The 20,117-nt window shown below is 47.4% G+C and overlaps 1 protein-coding gene across 1 annotated transcript; it reads right to left on the bottom strand.

Annotated features, from left to right (window-relative positions):
- Positions 1-4,686: 4,686 nt before the first annotated feature.
- On the bottom strand, positions 4,687-19,273 carry tmem200b (transmembrane protein 200B). Its single transcript, XM_029643664.2, has 2 exons — positions 18,865-19,273; positions 4,687-7,897 (listed from the first exon to the last, which is right to left on the bottom strand). Exon 2 carries the CDS (start codon positions 7,863-7,865, stop codon positions 6,516-6,518), a length of 1,350 nt encoding a protein of 449 aa, XP_029499524.2. The 5' UTR covers positions 7,866-7,897; positions 18,865-19,273; the 3' UTR covers positions 4,687-6,515.
- Between the last annotated feature and the right edge of the window lie 844 nt (positions 19,274-20,117).

Below are 20,117 nucleotides of genomic sequence, written 5' to 3'. Positions count from 1 at the left end.
GAGCATCCTGGCGGGCTGTATCACCGCCTGGTACGGCAACTGCTCCGCCCTCAACCGTAAGGCTCTCCAGAGGGTAGTGAGGTCTGCACAACGCATCACCGGGGGCAAACTACCTGCCCTCCAGGACACCTACACCACCCGATGTTACAGGAAGGCCATAAAGATCATCAAGGACATCAACCACCCGAACCACTGCCTGTTCACCCCGCTATCATCCAGAAGGCGAGGTCAGTACAGGTGCATCAAAGCTGGGACTGAGAGACTGAAAAACAGCTTCTATCTCAAGGCTATCAGACTGTTAAACAGCCACCATTGAGTGGCTGCTGCCAACACACTGTCATTGACACTGACCCAACTCCTGACCCAACTCCTGACCCAACTCCAGCCACTTTAATAATGGGAATTGATGGGAAATGATGTAAATATATATATATACAACAAAGTAGCTGCATTTGCATTTGTTTAAGCTGTTTTCTAGTGACATTTATTTGGATATATCAATGAGCTAATGAGGGGCGATTTCGCCTGGCACAGAACATGTGCTCTCTCGTCAGGACACTGTTGTTCAGAGGAGCTAGCCAACAACACAGCTAACACAATCACTTCAAACTGAACCTGGAAAGACTGCAAACTAGCTGCACTTCATTTTGTTTGACCTGTTTTCTATTCATATTTCTTTGTGTATATCCATACAAATGATGCTGATTCATGATTTCGACTGGCTGAGAAAAGCTACCTGCCTGTCCGTCTCACCTCGACTGCTGACAATTTCATTACTATGCTACAGCTGGAGATCGAATTTGAATATAGAAACGATGTTGCAAATATTGGAGAGACAGACAGCAAGTTTATACAAATCTCTGCTGTTGAAAACTAAATGTCTAAAAGAAATGTGAGATAATGTCTAGATGCTTTTTATAGTGGAGATCAAGTTTATAAATTGCCTGGCTGGGCTGATGAGATGGTGGATTGCGTAGTCAGACGGAACAGAGTAAATAGGCATTTTAACGTCAAAGATTTAGCCGGTGGTACCAAGTGGAATAGACACCGGCTAGAATGCGGTTTTAACCAATCAGCATTCAGGATTAGACCCACCCGTTGTATAACACTGAGTTCTAACTGTAGTACTTGAGTTACAACCTTAGAAAGTACTCAACAACACGATCACATTATTCTAAAAGACCTTAGAAAGTACTCTTTCGGTAGTGTTTCTAAGTACTCCTACACACATTTCAGTGTTCTTTCTAAAATCACAAAACCCTGATCACCCACAGGGTTACATAAATGGCTGTAGTTTCCTCTAGCATGATAAATAGATAATACTAACGAGAGAAAGACTGAGGACTTTGGAGAGCATCGTCTGTGACTAATCAGCTGAAAAGGTGATAGACCGATGCCTCGGTTTGCTGTTGATCTTTAACCCCTGACATCATGCAGACAGCCAGAGAGACCTGGGTTACATCCGAATGGCACCCTAATCCCTACATAGTGCGCTACTTTGATATAGGGATTAGGGAGCCATTTGGGACACAGCCTGGATAATCTCTGCTAGCCAGATGCTTCTTCCAACTGGACTGACAGAGAGATTAGCAGCTAGAAATGTGGAATGTGGCCCAGCACAATGTGGCCCAGCACAATGTGGCCCAGCACAAAGTGGCCCAGCACAAAGTGGCCCAGCACAATGTGGCCCAGCACAATGTGGGCCAGCACAAAGTGGCCCAGCACAATGTGGCCCAGCACAATGTGGGCCAGCACAAAGTGGCCCAGCACAAAGTGGCCCAGCACAATGTGGCCCAGCACAATGTGGGCCAGCACAAAGTGGCCCAGCACAATGTGGCCCAGCACAATGTGGGCCAGCACAAAGTGGCCCAGCACAATGTGGCCCAGCACAATGTGGCCCAGCACAATGTGGCCCAGCACAAAGTGGCCCAGCACAATGTGGCCCAGCACAAAGTGGCCCAGCACAATGTGGCCCAGCACAATGTGGCCCAGCACAATGTGGGCCAGCACAAAGTGGCCCAGCACAATGTGGCCCAGCACAATGTGGGCCAGCACAAAGTGGCCCAGCACAAAGTGGGCCAGTACAATGTGGCCCAGCACAATGTGGGCCAGCACAAAGTGGGCCAGCACAATGTGGCCCAGCACGTGGGCCAGCACAATGGCTTGTTGGTGGTGTAATCACCGTGCCCCCCTAACCCCTCCCACATTATGTCATCCTCCACCTAGTTGTGATTTTGGCAGGACAAGGCCCTGGGGCTTGCCTGCTGGCTTTATGAGCTGTTAGAGTCGCAGAAGCCATCTTGTAAACAGCCAATTAAATGAGAAGAGATCACGAGAGACTGCATACCTATCCGGAAGGAACCACAAAATCTAATAAGGGGAGAAAAAGTTGGCCTGGGAGAGAGGCTCTGCTGAGGATAATTACAGCTGGGGAATTTCTCCTCCCCCCCCCTCAGGAGGACTGCTCCAACACGCGGCTGTGATGTGGGGACAGATCTGATCTACACAGACACACAGAGGAACTTGTGGTTTTGTAGATGTACTGTAGGTGAGTGTTATCTAATTCAAGGTCATAGGATGTCCTCTGTCGAAGTCTTTAGCATAGATTAGAATAATAGTAGTGGAGAAAGTAGATAGGAAAGTGCTTGTGTTACGAGAGATTCCAAAATTCTGTTCAGACTTCCATTTTGTTCCATTTGAATGCCTTGTGTCGTGGTAAACCCATGCTGATTGGCTCTGGTGACAACTAGGAGGCTCATTGGTTCACATCCCAGCAGAACGTCCTCAAGCTGGGAGGAACAATGAGACACGAAGCCCCTGTCGAGTGAGGAATAGGGTCATCAGTTTGGCACACACAAATAATGATACCATATAAATACCCCATCGGAAGGTTGTAACCTTGCCAAGGTGAACCAATGAAACCACTGACAACACAAGGAAGTGTTTTTGTTGTTGCTTTGCCTTATATTTGTAACACAGACATGGCATGTGAGTCTACGGGGTCAGACACAGACAATAATTGTTCTGTCAGACCTACTGATATTGCTTGGTAATACATTTAGAACACAAATTGTCACACTGACATGGCACACAAAACAGGCAACACTGACGAGAGAGAGAGAGAGAGAGAGAGAGAGAGAGAGAGAGAGAGAGAGAGAGACAGAGAGAGAGAGAGAGACAGAGACAGAGAGACAGAGAGAGAGAGAGACAGAGAGAGAGTGACAGAAAGACAGAGAGAGAGAGACAGAGAGAAAGACAGAGAGAGAGAGAGACAGAGAGAGAGAGAGACAGAGAGAGAGAGAAGGACAGAGAGAGAGAGAGAGAGAGAGAGAGAGAGAGACAGAGAGAGGACAGAGAGAGAGAGACAGAGAGAGACAGAGAGAAGGACAGAGAGAGAGAGACAGAGACAGAGAGAGAGAGGACTGTGGCATTGAAAATACAATGGCGCCTTCTCTCCACATCAGCCTGTGTGTGTGTGTGTGTGTGTGTGTGTGTGTCTTGTCCTAAGGGAACCAGACATGTCTTAATCACGTAGCCCCACACACCCCAACTGCATGCTAAAACATTGATAATTTCATTCCACTAAATCAAACAGACTGAGACAGTGCTGTCCTCCATTCCCTCACCTCTATTGGACGAAGAAAGGGGTGACCCTCCTCGTAAACATTAGGTCCGCGTCCCAAATGGAACCCTAGTCCTTATACAGAACACTACATAGGGAATAGGGTGTCATTTGGGACGAACACAAGATGCACTCTGAGAAGGAAGCAGTGAGAGAATCAACAGGCCGGTAGACAGGAGGAAGGGCTTTCTCCTCACCGCTGATTCCCACTGGTGAATTACCTGGGGATGCATCTCAAACAGCACCCTATTCCCTAAGCCAGGACTCCCCAACCCTGTTCCCTATGCCAGGACTCCCCAACCCTGTTCCCTATGCCAGGACTCCCCAACCCTGTTCCCTATGCCAGGACTCCCCAACCCTGTTCCCTATGCCAGGACTCCCCAACCCTGTTCCCTATGCCAGGACTCCCCAACCCTGTTCCCTATGCTAGGACTTCCCAACCCTGTTCCCTATGCTAGGACTCCCCAACCCTGTTCCCTATGCCAGGACTCCCCAACCCTGTTCCCTATGCTAGGACTCCCCAACCCTGTTCCCTATGCCAGGACTCCCCAACCCTGTTCCCTATGCCAGGACTCCCCAACCCTATTCCCTATGCCATGACTCCCCAACCCTGTTCCCTATGCCAGGACTCCCCAACCCTGTTCCCTATGCCAGGACTCCCCATCCCTGTTCCCTATGCCAGGACTCCCCAACCCTATTCCCTATGCCAGGACTCCCCAACCCTATTCCCTATGCCAGGACTCCCCAACCCTATTCCCTATGCCAGGACTCCCCAACCCTGTTCCCTATGCCAGGACTCCCCAACTCTGTTCCCTATGCTAGGACTCCCCAACCCTGTTCCCTATGCCAGGACTCCCCAACCCTGTTCCCTATGCCAGGACTCCCCAACCCCATTCCCTATGCCAGGACTCCCCAACCCTGTTCCCTATGCCAGGACTCCCCAACCCTGTTCCCTATGCCAGGACTCCCCAACTCTGTTCCCTATGCCAGGACTCCCCAACCCTATTCCCTATGCCAGGACTCCCCAACCCTATTCCCTATGCCAGGACTCCCCAACCCTATTCCCTATGCCAGGACTCCCCAACCCTGTTCCCTATGCCAGGACTCCCCAACCCTGTTCCCTATGCCAGGACTCCCCAACCCTATTCCTGGAGACATACCCTCTTGCAGTGAAATCCTACTGGATGGTATCTCTCCAGTAACAGGGTTGGAGTTAAAACCTACAGGAGGGTATCTCTCCAGGAACAGGGTTGGAGTTAAAACCTACAGGACGGTATCTCTCCAGGAACAGGGTTGGAGTTAAAACCTACAGGACGGTATCTCTCCAGGAACAGGGTTGGAGTTAAAACCTACAGGACGGTAACTCTCTAGGAACAGGGTTGGAGAGCCCTGCCCTATACAGACCACTACTTTTGACCAGAGCCCTATGAATGCAGGTCAAGAGTAGTGCACTATATAGGGAATAGGGTGTAGTTTGGGACACACACTTGGTAATTACCAGGAGAAGGACAGCAAACGGACAACATAGTACGTGAAGGGATTTATTACCCATTCATAAGCTCTACATAACCCATTCATAAGCCCTACATAACCCATTCATAAGCCCTACATAACCCATTCATAAACCCTACATAACCCATTCATAAGCTCTACATAACCCATTCATAAGCTCTACATAACCCATTCATAAGTCCTATATAACCCATTCATAAGCCCTACATAACCCATTCATAAGCCCTACATTACCCATTCATAAACCCTACATAACCCATTCATAAGCCCTACATAACCCATTCATAAGCCCTACATAACCCATTCATAAGCCCTTCATAACCCATTCATAAGCCCTACATAGCCCATTAACCAGTCCTTCATAACCCATTAACAAGCCCTACATAACCCATTCATAAGCCCTACATAACCCATTCATAATCCCTACATAACCCATTAACAAGCCCTACATAACCCATTCATAAGCTTGCATAACCCATTCATAAGCCCTACATAACCCATTAACAAGCACTACATAATACTTAATCAATGCTTATGTAGTGTTTATGAATGTGTAATGAAGTCTTTATTTAGGTAACCTTCAAATAAAGTGTTATCAACCAATCATTAACTATGTGTTTATCTGATCCACAGCCAATTAAAGCATTATTCTGCATAACTATGTAGATGTAGATTACACATGACATCTCTATCATCATGCACTTGTTTTGGTCTATGGAACATGTGTTTTATTGTACTAGCTGTTATCAGAAGCACATCTGAGGCTCGCCGACAGATTTGAGTAGTTTGGTTTTTAAATAGATTACACAGTGAAGACAGTCCCTCGTTATAATGCGTTTTCCACCTCCCACATTCGGATGTGCTTGTTGTGTCCTGGAAACAAGCAATGCCTTGGCAATGAAAGACAAATTGATTCCTTCAGTGTTGCCAAGTGTCAAGCCTAACTGCCACCCAGTACACAGACTGGGAAATGTCTCCAACGTATCTTTGACAGTATGGAGTATTGTTCCCCTCTTAAAACAGAATGTCTGCCAAACTGATCCCATTGGTCTGCAGTCTTCCAACACTTGTGTTTATATATCCACGCCATGGGAAGTCCGAGAAACAAGGTTTCTAAAAGGTTTGTATCTTCAGATTTGGAAGCTGCTCGACACTGTGGAGAGGAATTGGGTGTCGTACATAAAAGGGTTTCTGGGGTTCAGGAGTCAGTGAAAACAGTGTTATAATCCAACAGAAAAAGCTCCTACTCCTGGTCGTCGATATATCAGCATCCATGAGGATCTTTCTTTATAAACTGCTTTTAAAAAACAGACAGAGGACCCTGATATGGGGCCTTATTGAGATATGGGGCCATATTGAGATATGGGGCCCTTACTGGGTCTCATTGGAAAGGCCCTGAGCCGAAACTCTTATCCCACTGAGAACACTGCTGCTCCAACTGGTCTAGTAGTCTGTCCACCGAGTCCTCCTTATTGTCCAGCTTCAGGTACCTGCGGGCACAGCCCAGGTCTAACCGGGGCCAGCTGCGATGCCTCTGTTCCTCTACGGGGGTGAGCTCCGGGGTCTCCACACATCCAACCATGTTCACACACACGTCCAAGCTGCGCTCCCTCCGCGTGGGCTTGTGCTGCACTATCTGTGGGTCTGCCCCAGGTCCCCCGGGTCGCATGGCCCCTTCCTGTAGACGTATTACAGTCTGGGGCCCGTGGGGGCCTGGGTTAGTCCTGTAGCTAAGACTGTAGGAGCGCCTGGGAAGCATGGCTGTGACCTCCGACCAGTCGTCCCCTCCCAGAGTGGACATGGAGCTGGCTGACACCAGACAGTTGTGGAGTTTAAAGAGGTGAGCGGGCTGGGGGTCTGGGCTGGAGCCCCCTACGCCTGGCTCACCACCGCACCACAGCGTGTTGAAGTCAGTCTTGCTGGAGTTGCAGGAGTTGGAATGGGAGGAGTGGAGGGAAGGGGTGGAGGCTGACTCCTGGTGGTGTAGAGCCTCCGTCTGTATGGTGGCCTGCTGGTACGTATAGTCAGCCCTCTCCTCCTCCTCCCTGCTGTCTCTGGTCGTCTGCAGCAGGGGCTCTGAGCTGGCCAGCTGCTGCAGACAGAGGATGTTAAGGTGGGTGGCAGGCAGACTGCTCACCCACTGGTAGTGTCTGGCCATGGAGTTGGCTGCTGACATGTCTGAGAGGTCGGCCGAGGGCACGGCCGCCGACACCGAACAGATGACGTTCTGCATCTGGGCCAGCAGCATCTGGGTCTCTCTGTCGCGGTTCTCGTACAGCACCGTGTTGGCACAGATGAGGATGAACAGCCCCACGCCCATGATGACTGGTCCCAGGAGCTTCATCCGCTCACTGTGGATCAGACTGGCCGTGGTCAGGAGTCTCTTAGCCCCCAGGTTCCAACCGGATGACTGGGGCTCAGAGACACCCTTACCTCTACCTCCTGCTGCTCTGTCCACAGAACCAGAGCCTTGTTGTCCAAGTCCAAGGAGCTGTGATGATCGGTGGGACCGGTAGGGCCAGTACCCAGCCACTGCCAGAGCCGTGCCCACCACCACCACAATGACCCCCAGCACTAGGAAGGCTCCTGGCACAGAGCGGATCCGCAGCTTGCCTTGGATCAGGCCCTCCTTCTTCTTCCGGCCCCGCAGGCTGAAACCAGACATCCGTTGGCGTGGGGAAGGAGAGCTTGGCGTTGGGCCCCCGGGGGCCCCGGCCTTCTGGGTCTTCATGGTGCGACTCGGTCCAGCGCCCTATCGGAACACTGTGGAAGAACAGCAGGTTAATAGAAGAGACTACTAACGTGGCTTCTGCTTCCTGTATAGTTTTATACTGTTGTTGATATTGTTCACCTCTCTCCCTCCCTCTCCCTCCCACCCACCCACCCACCCTCCCTCCCTCTCTCTCTCCCTCTCCCTCCCACCCAACTTTGTTGCTCTATTGTTCTACTGTAAAAACAGCTTCTCTGGTTTTTGATATGTCACACAACCAAATGTTTCCCTGTTGAAACACTGTTCAAAATGTTTTATATAAGAGGGAGATAATAAAAGGTATTTCGTTAATGTTTTTATTCCTTTGGAGATTAACAGATTTATTACCACGTTTTGCATCACAGCAACCTTATTTTTTCTCCATTTTAATCTTCACAGAAAATCATTAAAGTTAGATAACTATTTTTAACAAACCGTTCCAAACCTTTCATGTCGTTGGCGAGCTTGTAAATGGTAAAGGTACAAACAAAACCCGGGGAAAACACTCTCTCACGTGGCGTTCTACTTGAGTGCACACATGACCATAAACAAGGTGAAACAGCTTAAAACGCTTTAGCTGCAATTAAGCTGCTAAGCAACAATTATTTTAAAACCTAGTGTCTCTAGTACCAAGATGATCTGATAACACTCAAAACACATGAAAGTCAAGTACATCTTTAAAACATTGATTCCTTGGGCCTCCCGAGTAGAGCAGCGGTCTAAGGTACTGCATCGCAGAGCTAGAGGAGTCACTACAGACCTTAGTGGAGCAGCGGTCTAAGGTACTGCATCGCAGAGCTAGAGGAGTCACTACAGACCTTAGTGGAGCAGCGGTCTAGACCTTAGTGGAGACAGCGGTCTAAGGTACTGCATCGCAGAGCTAGAGGAGTCACTACAGACCTTAGTGGAGCAGCGGTCTAAGGTACTGCATCGCAGAGCTAGAGGAGTCACTACAGACCTTAGTGGAGCAGCGGTCTAAGGTACTGCATCGCAGAGCTAGAGGAGTCACTACAGACCTTAGTGGAGCAGCGGTCTAAGGTACTGCATCGCAGAGCTAGAGGAGTCACTGCAGACCTTAGTGGAGCAGCGGTCTAAGGTACTGCATCGCAGAGCTAGAGGAGTCACTACAGACCTTAGTGAAGCAGCGGTCTAAGGTACTGCATCGCAGAGCTAGAGGAGTCACTAGACAGACCTTAGTGGAGCAGACCTTAGTGGAGCTCTAAGGTACTGCATCGCAGAGCTAGAGGAGTCACTACAGACCTTAGTGGAGCAGCGGTCTAAGGTACTGCATCGCAGAACTAGAGGAGTCACTACAGACCTTAGTGGAGCAGCGGTCTAAGGTACTGCATCACAGAGCTAGAGGAGTCACTACAGACCTTAGTGGAGTAGCGGTCTAAGGTACTGCATCGCAGAGCTAGAGGAGTCACTACAGACCTTAGTGGAGCAGCGGTCTAAGGTACTGCATCGCAGAGCTAGAGGAGTCACTACAGACCTTAGTGGAGCTGCGGTCTAAGGTACTGCATCGCAGAGCTAGAGGAGTCACTACAGACCTTAGTGGAGCAGGTAGTGCCAAGGTACTGCATCGCAGAACTAGAGGAGTCACTACAGACCTTAGTGGAGCAGCGGTCTAAGGTACTGCATCGCAGAGCTAGAGGAGTCACTACAGACCTTAGTGGAGCAGCGCGCCTGCAGGTACTGCATCCGCAGAACTAGAGTCACTACAGACCTTAGTGGAGCAGCGGTTAAGGTACTGCATGTTTCGGAGAGCTAGAGGAGTTGCATGACAACCAGATGTGATTGGTAGTGCCAAAGGGTGGCGCAAACAAATAAGAAAAGCGTTTCCGGGTTAGGGAGGGTTTGGCCGGGTCCTGTTTATTTAACTCTTCGTGCTCTAAATCTTACTCCTTTCCAGCAGTGTGTTTCTGACCTCAGTCCGTCAGGTGAACAGTGTTTCCTCCGACACATTGATGCGGCTGGCTTCCGGGTTAAAAGGGCGGGTGTTAAGAAGCATTTGGCGGGTCATGTTTCGGAGAACGCATGGCTCGACCTGTAGCCTCCCTTATTGTAGGCACAACTGGGGAGTGTAGGCACCAACTCCTTTTGTAGACCAGACTCGAAATTGTAGGGACAAAACTCCTAAAATACCAAACAAATAAGAAAAACGTTAATTCCTTTGTCACATAATCAACATGTCCTGTTCATTTAACAAAAAATATTCTGCATCCCAAATCTTACCGTATTCCATACAGTGTGTTTCTTTTGACCAGAGCCCTGTACAGTGAATAGAGAGCAATAGTAATGGCTCTTATTGTAGGCACCAACTCCTTATTGTAGGCACCAACTCCTTTTTGTAGGCACCAACTCCTTTTTGTAGGCACCAACTCCTTATTGTAGGCACAACTCCTTATTGTAGGCACCAACTCCTTTTTGTAGGCACCAACTCCTTATTGTAGGCACCAACTCCTTATTGTAGGCACCAACTCCTTATTGTAGGCACCAACTCCTTTTTGTAGGCACCAACTCCTTTTTGTAGGCACCAACTCCTTTTTGTAGGCACCAACTCCTTATTGTAGGCACCAACTCCTTATTGTAGGCACCAACTCCTTTTTTGTAGGCACCAACTCCTTTTTGTAGGGACCAACTCCTTTTTGTAGGCACCAACTCCTTTTTGTAGGCACCAACTCCTTTTTGTAGGCACCAACTCCTTTTTGTAGGCACCAACTCCTTTTTGTAGGCACCAACTCCTTGGCACCAACTCCCTTTTGTAGGCACCAACTCCTTTTTGTAGGCACCAACTCCTTGTAGGCACCAACTCCTTGTAGGCACCAACTCCTTATTGTAGGCACCAACTCCTTATTGTAGGCACCAACTCCTTATTGTAGGCACCAACTCCTTATTGTAGGCACCAACTCCTTATTGTAGGCACCAACTCCTTATTGTAGGCACCAACTCCTTATTGTAGGCACCAACTCCTTATTGTAGGCACCAACTCCTTTTGTAGGCACCAACTCCTTATTGTAGGCACCAACTCCTTATTGTAGGCACCAACTCCTTATTGTAGGCACCAACTCCTTATTGTAGGCACCAACTCCTTATTGTAGGCACCAACTCCTTATTGTAGGCACCAACTCCTTATTGTAGGCACCAACTCCTTATTGTAGGCACCAACTCATTGTAGGCACCAACTCCTTATTGTAGGCACCAACTCCTTTTGTAGGCACCAACTCCTTATTGTAGGCACCAACTCCTTTTGTAGGCACCAACTCCTTATTGTAGGCACCAACTCCTTATTGTAGGCACCAACTCCTTTTGTAGGCACCAACTCCTTTTTGTAGGCACCAACTCCTTTTGTAGGCACCAACTCCTTTTTGTAGGCACCAACTCCTTTGTAGGCACCAACTCCTTATTGTAGGCACCAACTCCTTATTGTAGGCACCAACTCCTTATTGTAGGCACCAACTCCTTTTGTAGGCACCAACTCCTTATTGTAGGCACCAACTCCTTATTGTAGGCACCAACTCCTTATTGTAGGCACCAACTCCTTATTGTAGGCACCAACTCCTTATTGTAGGCACCAACTCCTTATTGTAGGCACCAACTCCTTATTGTAGGCACCAACTCCTTATTGTAGGCACCAACTCCTTTTGTAGGCACAACCAACTCTCCTTTTGTAGGCACCAACTCCTTTTGTAGGCACTCAACTCCTTTTGTAGGCACCAACTCCTTTTTGTAGGCACCAACTCCTTATTGTAGGCACCAACTCCTTTTGTAGGCACCAACTCCTTTTGTAGGCACCAACTCCTTATTGTTGTGTAGGCACCAACTCCTTTTGTAGGCACCAACTCCTTATTGTAGGCACCAACTCCTTATTGTCCTTATTGTAGGCACCAACTCCTTTTGTAGGCACCAACTCCTTTTGTAGGCACCAACTCCTTTTGTAGGCACCAACTCCTTATTGTAGGCACCAACTCCTTTTGTAGGCACCAACTCCTTATCCTTTTGTAGGCACCAACTCCTTTTTGTAGGCACCAACTCCTTTTTGTAGGCACCAACTCCTTTTTGTAGGCACCAACTCCTTTTTGTAGGCACCAACTCCTTTTGTAGGCACCAACTCCTTTTTGTAGGCACCAACTCCTTTTGTAGGCACCAACTCCTTATTGTAGGCACCAACTCCTTATTGTAGGCACCAACTCCTTATTGTAGGCACCAACTCCTTTTTGTAGGCACCAACTCCTTTTTGTAGGCACCAACTCCTTTTTGTAGGCACAACTCCTTATTGTAGGCACAACTCCTTTTTGTAGGCACCAACTCCTTATTGTAGGCACAACTCCTTATTGTAGGCACCAACTCCTTATTGTAGGCACAACTCCTTATTGTAGGCACCAACTCCTTCATGGTTCATTGGACAAAGCCAATGAAAATAGAGTCTTTGTGGGGTTTTTGGGATAAAAAATTAGATGTTATACGTTTTCTTTTATGAGATCATCTTCATCAGCTAACATCACTTTCTGTGAATTTTGAGGCATTTTTGTCATTAAAAAAACAAAACACAAAAAGACTTCATTGTCCATAAAAGTCATGTTACGTGACTGGTATTGTCTCATAGAACAAAACGTATAAGATTTCCTAAGCCCGTGTTAACCTCAGACCTTATTTTCTAAGTTTATCCAAAAACCCATTCTTTCTTCATTCCTTTTCCCCATAGGAATGGCTAAACAAACCAGAGGTAAATCGTTTCCATTTTTTTTTTTTAGGACCGCAAGCAAACGAGCTTTATAGGGTGTCATTTGGACTCAGCCTCACTGTGGCCAGATAACACAGAGAAAAACAGCAACGCTGGACTGAAATGGTGAAGACATGTCTTTTCCACTGTTAGGTAAATATTCATACACAGAGACAGACGGGGGCCACGGGGCCACATCCTTTGGCTTGAGTTCATCAAAGCACTTTAGATATGGTTTAGAATGAATGATGAAACCCGGCACAACTTCATAGGCTCCGTACTGGTCTCCCAAAGGACTTCTTTAGTCATAAACTATATGTAAATGAAGTGGCAGAGTCTGGTAGCAGCAGTTGTGATGTGTGTGTGTGTGTGTGTGTGTGTAGCATGAATGTGTATGTGTGTGTGTAGCATGAATGTGTATGTGTGTGTGTAGCATGAATGTGTATGTGTGTGTGTAGCATGAATGTGTATGTGTGTGTGTCTGTGTATTTCCAGTTCAAGTGTTCAGCAGTCTGAAGGCTTGTAGATAGAAACTGTCTCTGAGCCTGTTGGTATGAGACATCATGCTCCGATACAGTCTGTCTGACGGTAATGGAGAGAACTGGCTGGTGGCTGGGATGTGTGGGGTCCTTGATGATGCTGCGTGCTTTCCTCAGGCATCGTTATGATTAGATGTCCTGGGTGGGTGGGAGCACGGTCCCAGTGATGTCCTGGGTGGGTGGGAGCCGGTCCCAGTGATGTCCTGGGTGGGTGGGAGCACGGTCCCAGTGATGTCCTGGGTGGGTGGGAGCACGGTCCCAGTGATGTCCTGGGTGGGTGGGAGCACGGTCCCAGTGATGTCCTGGGTGGGTGGGAGCACGGTCCCAGTGATGTCCTGGGCCATCTTCACCACCCACTGGAGGGCCTTGCGGTCGTGGAATGAATAATTCCCGTACCAGGCCGTGATGCAACCTGTCAGGAGACTCAATGGCGCAGTGGTAGTATTTGGAGAGGACCGGGATGACATGCTGAATTTCTTCAGCCGCCTTAGGAAGTAGAGACGGTGTTGCGCCCTGTTGACAAGAGTGGTGGTATTGTCGGTACATGACAAGTCTTCTGTGATGTGGACACCGAGGAACTTAAAACTTGTGACTCTTTCTACTGCAGTCCCATTGATATGGTGTCTCAGAGCGAGGGTACTGGAGTCTCAGAGCGAGGGTACTGGAGTCTTCAGAGCGAGGGTAGTCCCTACTGTGGCATGTAATTTACAACACTACTTTGAATCCCATCCTCATTTAGTTTGGCTTATTTGACCTCAGTGGAGACGCAGGGCTGGTTTTGACAGCCACTACATCCTAAATGGCACCCTAATGCACTATAAATGGAATAGGGTGCAATTTGGGACACAACAAAACAGCAATTCAGTTCAGTCAGAGAACACATTAAGGCCCTGTGCACACTCATGTTGTACAACACATTAAGGCCCTGTGCACACTCAGGATGTGCAACACATTTGACACAATAATTGTGATGCAACAGAGAGTTTGGTATGAACCAATATGTCTACAAAATCATTGTTTACACAATGTTTGTGTAGGGCCTAATATTTTTTTGTGTAGAAAAACAACCATTGTGTAAAAAATGAGTTGAACTTGTGTCCAGACCAGAGAGTTACAGGTTCAAATGCCATCTGGGTGATCTGGATAGTTAAAGATGCACTATGCAGAAATCGCTCCACCATTTCCTGGTTGTTAAAATTCTAATAGTGCACCTAATTTTAGTTTATGTGACAAAACAAGCAAGTATAGTTTAGAGCACCATTGTACCATCTAAAACTCTGTGAAATATATTTCCATAAGCAAAAATATTGTATTTTCAGCTGTTTGAAGCTGGTGTACAAAACCCAAAGTAAAAGACCCAAAAACAAAACATTAGGACGGGAATTGTAGAAATAGAGCACATAGAATAGCTCTACCGCTTCTTAAATATGCGTTCAATGAGAAGATCTATAACTAACATTTCTATGTGAATTTGGTCTGGTTGCCCAAAAGTGTACAAATAGCAGCTTTAAAATCATGTACGGCTGCTAATTCCACTCTCACTGAGAATAGTTGCCTGGCTACCTGGAGCAAAAACATGCGTGGCTAGAGCAAAGAATTCATTCCTGGCTCTAGTTGCCTGGCTACCTGGAGTTCAAAAACATTCCCTGGCTAGTTGCCTGGCCCCTGCAGAGCAAAACATTCCCTCTAGTTGCCTGGCTACCCAGAGCAAAAACATTCCCTCTAGTTGCCTGGCTGCATGAAGCAAAACATTCCCTCTAGTTCCCTGGCTGCATGGAGCAAGAACATTCCCTCTAGTTGCCTGGCTACCTGGAGCAAGAACATTCTCTCTAGTTCCCTGGCTGCATGGAGCAAGAACATTCCCTCTAGTTGCCTGGCTACCTGGAGCAAGAACATTCCCTCTAGTTCCCTGGCTGCATTCCCTCTAGGCCTGGCTAGCAAGAACATTCCCTTGCCTGGTTGCCTGGCTGGCTACCAGAGCAAGAACATTCCCTCTAGTTGCCTGGCTGCATGGAGCAAGAACATTCCCTCTAGTTGCCTGGCTACCTGGAGCAAAAACATTCCCTCTAGTTGCCTGGCTACCTGGAGCAAAAACATTCCCTCTAGTTGCCTGGCTACCTGGAGCAAAAACATTCACTCTAGTTGCCTGGCTACCTGGAGCAAGAACATTCCCTCTAGTTGCCTGGCTACCAAGAGCAAGAACATTCCCGCTAGTTGCCTGGCTACCTGGAGCAAAACATTCCCCTGGCTAGTTGCCCTGGCTACCTGGAGCAAAACATTCCCTCTAGTTGCCTGGCTACCAGGAGCAAGAACATTCCCGCTAGTTGCCTGGCTACCCAGAGCAAGAACATTCCCTCTAGTTGCCTGGCCTGGCTACCAAGAACATTCCCTCTAGTTGCCTGGCTAGCAAGAACATTCCCTAGTTGCCTGGCTAGAGCAAGAACATTCCCTCTAGTTGCCTGGCTACCTGGTTGCCTGGCTACAAAACATTCCTCTAGTTCCCAAAAACATTCCCTCTAGTTGCCTGGCTACCCAGCAAAAACAGTTGCCTGGCTACCTGAGCAAGAACATTCAAGTTGCCTGGCTACCTGGAGCAAAAACATTCCCTCTAGTTGCCTGGCTACCTGGAGCAGCCTGGCTAGAACATTCCCGCTAGTTGCCTGGCTACCTGGAGCAAAAACATTCCCTCTAGTTGCCTGGCTACCTGGAGCAAAAACATTCCCTCTAGTTGCCTGGCTACCAGGAGCAAGAACATTCCCGCTAGTTGCCTGGCTACCCAGAGCAAGAACATTCCCTCTAGTTGCCTGGCTACCAAGAGCAAGAACATTCCCGCTAGTTGCCTGGCTACCTGGAGCAAAACATTCCCTCTAGTTGCCTGGCTACCAAGAGCAAGAACATTCCCGCTAGTTGCCTGGCTACCTGGAGCAAAAACATTCCCTCTAGTTGCCTGGCTACCTGGAGCAAAAACATTCCCTCTAGTTGCCTGGCTACCAGGAGCAAGAACATTCCCGCTAGTTGCCTGGCTACCCAGAGCAAGAACATTCCCTCTAGTTGCCTGGCTACCTGAAAAACATTCCCTCCTGGCTACCTGGAGCAAAAACATTCCCTCTAGCCCTGGCTACCTGGAGCAAGAACATTCTCTCTAGTTGCCTGGCTACCTGGAGCAAGAACATTCCCTCTTGTTGCCTGGCTGCCTGGAGCAAGAACATTTCCTCTAGTTGCCTGGCTACCCAGAGCAAGAACATTCCCTCTAGTTGCCTGGCTACCTGGAGCAAGAACATTCTCTCTAGTTGCCTGGCTACCCAGAGCAAGAACATTCCCTCTAGTTGCCTGGCTACCTGGAGCAAGAACATTCCCTCTAGTTGCCTGGCTACCCAGAGCAAGAACATTCTCTCTAGTTGCCTGGCTACCTGGAGCAAGAACATTCCCTCTAGTTGCCTGGCTACCTGGAGCAAGAACATTCCCTCTAGTTGCCTGGCTACCTGGAGCAAGAACATTCTCTCTAGTTGCCTGGCTACCTGGAGCAAGAACATTCCCTCTAGTTGCCTGGCTACCTGGAGCAAGAACATTCTCTCTAGTTGCCTGGCTACCTGGAGCAAGAACATTCCCTCTAGTTGCCTGGCTACCAGGAGCAAGAACATTCCCTCTAGTTGCCTGGCTACCCAGAGCAAGAACATTCCCTCTAGTTGCCTGGCTACCTGGAGCAAGAACATTCCCTCTAGTTGCCTGGCTACCTGGAGCAAGAACATTCTCTCTGGCTAGTTGCCTGGCTACCTGGAGCAAGAACATTCCCTCTAGTTGCCTGGCTACCTGGAAAAACATTCCCTCTAGTTGCAAGAAAAACATTCTCTGCCTGGCTAGAGCAAGAACATTCCCTCTAGCCTGGCTACCTGGAGCAAGAACATTCCCTCCTGGCTGCCTGGAGCAAGAACATTGCCTGGCTACCCAGGAGAACATTCCCTCTAGAAGCAAGAACATTCCCTCTAGTTGCCTGGCTACCCAGAGCAAGAACATTCTCTCTAGTTGCCTGGCTACCTGGAGCAAGAACATTCCCTCTAGTTGCCTGGCTACCTGGAGCAAAAACATTCCCTCTAGTTGCCTGGCTACCTGGAGCAAGAACATTCCCTCTTGTTGCCTGGCTGCCTGGAGCAAGAACATTCCCTCTAGTTGCCTGGCTACCCAGAGCAAGAACATTCCCTCTAGTTGCCTGGCTACCTGGAGCAAGAACATTCTCTCTAGTTGCCTGGCTACCCGGAGCAAGAACATTCCCTCTAGTTGCCTGGCTACCTGGAGCAAGAACGTTCTCTCTAGTTGCCTGGCTACCTGGAGCAAGAACATTCCCTCTAGTTGCCTGGCTACCTGGAGCAAGAACATTCTCTCTAGTTGCCTGGCTACCTGGAGCAAGAACATTCCCTCTAGTTGCCTGGCTACCAGGAGCAAGAACATTCCCTCTAGTTGCCTGGCTACCAGGAGCAAGAACATTCCCTCTAGTTGCCTGGCTACCTGGAGCAAAAACATTCCCTCTAGTTGCCTGGCTACCTGGAGCAAGAACATTCCCTCTAGTTGCCTGGCTGCCTGGAGCAAGAACTATCCCTCTGCTCATATGGCCACTGATCATAAATGAGTGAGGCAAACCAGACCTCACCTTTCATTTGCTAGCTGTTTTTTCCACTCTCACTTTTAATGAGTCAGGAACAAGCAGTACTACATGACAGTGGAATAAACTTAATATTTTGTTTAAATTATATAAGAGATGTATTAAGTTATATAATTATCAGGTAAAGTGACTTTGGTCCCAAGACAGCCTCTTATAGCATGGAGAGAATAGGAACGTACCTTTGACAGTCCACTCTCAAAATGTAAGTCACGTGACCGTTTCTGCGTTTTTACTGTTTCTCTTAATTACCCTCTTGGTAATCGACAAAACACTCAGGGCAATATTCTTCTACTGAATCCTGTTCCTAGGCATGTATGACGCACGGTAAATAATTATTTTGATGATTGCCAAGCTCATTGACTATGCAAAAGAGGTCCACATACTATTTAGGAGTTGGTCCATGCGTCGTGCTTGCAATATCTTTCCCTTATTATATACATTTTTTATCTGCACTGATTAGCTTACAAATATTGCGTGCAAAACGCTATTATGCGCACTCCAAATGAACTATATAATACTCGACTACTTTATCAATTAACTGTATAATAAATTGAGTACAATATACCTTGAAGACCCATATTGGGATCATGTTACAGATATTCAACCCCCCTTGCAAATAACGGTTTTATATCGGTCGCGTCATAGCAGGCTACGGGGGAGAAAACGATGGAGCGCTGCTACATTCCTTCAGTCCATTGCCCAGTCTCATTGTGCACTGGTCAGGGTTTGCGGGGAAAATGTAATCTTGTTTTTATTTCCTCTAAATTACAGATCAAATCTCCCAAATATCATACAGTTGAAATAGGCTAATAGGTGAGGGGAAACCAGACAGTGACAGCTTCACTGATTGTCTCGAACTTCAGTAGGTGCACGGTGTCAAAATATAATATTTTCCTTCTGACCTACCAGAAAAGTCTACATTTAATTTAACGTGAATTGTCTGAAGTTGGCGCTCTCATCCAAAGATTCCGCAACACTGTAACAATAATCTTTCCACAACCAGTTGAGTGATGATAGCCTACTTTTGAATGTTTATACCGGGGAAAGTTATAGCCTACTTGCCTTTGACGCAGAATTCTTCGGTTCTATTCATTGTCCCCCGACACATATCGATACAGTATCGTTTGGTTTGTTGTGTCATGTAGCCTTAGGATCTTGTCCGTGAAGAAGCAATTTAATTTGCCTATAATTTAAACCAAAACAGAAGGATCAAGGATGAGTGTGGTTCTGCTGCTCGCCGTCTCCTATAAACTCTATCTCTTATTCAATACGTTTTCTAGATATCCTTGTCGTTCGTTACTGGGGAGAAAAAAAAATGCATTTTCAAAAGCATTAGCCAAAAATGACGCTACATGTGGCCGCCCTCCTCACAAGACAGACCGAACATTCCCACCTCTACTTTTCTTTGACGCTTCCATTCCTTCTCCAGCCGTGATGCTATGCGCACTGCACTTCCATGGAAATGGAGCAGTGGAGCAGGCTGCTCTTGAAGGATTATTCCATATGCGCACTGTTGACTGACTGACCGACGATCTTAATCGTAGCCAACCATTAGAAGTGGTCTCAAACATATTTAAATATGGTCAAATTGTTGTGCCTGGTAATTCGATCAGATTTATATGCCAATTTAGTATGGCCCTACAATTTATTGTAATGAACTTTAATTGCTGCAATTGATGTGATAATTGAAACCAAAACATTGGAAGGGAATATATTTTATTCCCATGGTTACTCATTGCTAATTACCATTGCTAGGGAGGGCATTTCTGTTAGCATGAATGCAGGACTGTTAAATTACTACTGCCATCTTGTGGCTAAGAAGGGGCACATACCCCAAACCTTTATGGTCCACCATAGAGCCCCACCGTGGAGATGTCATAATACCCATAAAACCTAGAGGTCAAACAGAGAAATGGTTCCAATCGTTTTCCCACCATTCCATAGAGGATTTTAGAAACACTTAAAATAAGGGCTGTGTTTCATGCAGCTTACCCTGGCGTGATGTATTGATAACCATGTAAATCTCTCTCGGAGAAGGTGACTTTAATATATTAGTCTATTTACTCTGATTCAAAAATGCTAATTAGCATCAAAGTAGACCATGCAAAACTACAAATCCCTGCACATCAGTTCTGACAAATTTGCTAACAGGTATTTTGTCAATTTTAAACTTGCACCACAGTTCACAGAATTGTCCACTTAAAGAAATTGAGCTAATTTATTCATTACTACATTTAAGATAGTTAATCCAGAGATTCTTACCTTTGACTTGAGTCGGCAGTGTCATCCAGGTCTTGGCATTTATAATTTATTAA

The sequence above is a fragment of the Oncorhynchus nerka genome, linkage group LG4 (genome assembly GCF_034236695.1).
Source record: "Oncorhynchus nerka isolate Pitt River linkage group LG4, Oner_Uvic_2.0, whole genome shotgun sequence".
NCBI classification, from domain to species: domain Eukaryota; kingdom Metazoa; phylum Chordata; class Actinopteri; order Salmoniformes; family Salmonidae; genus Oncorhynchus; species Oncorhynchus nerka.
Note: the sequence above shows the minus strand (reverse complement) of the source record. Positions and strands in the feature narration are given on the sequence as shown.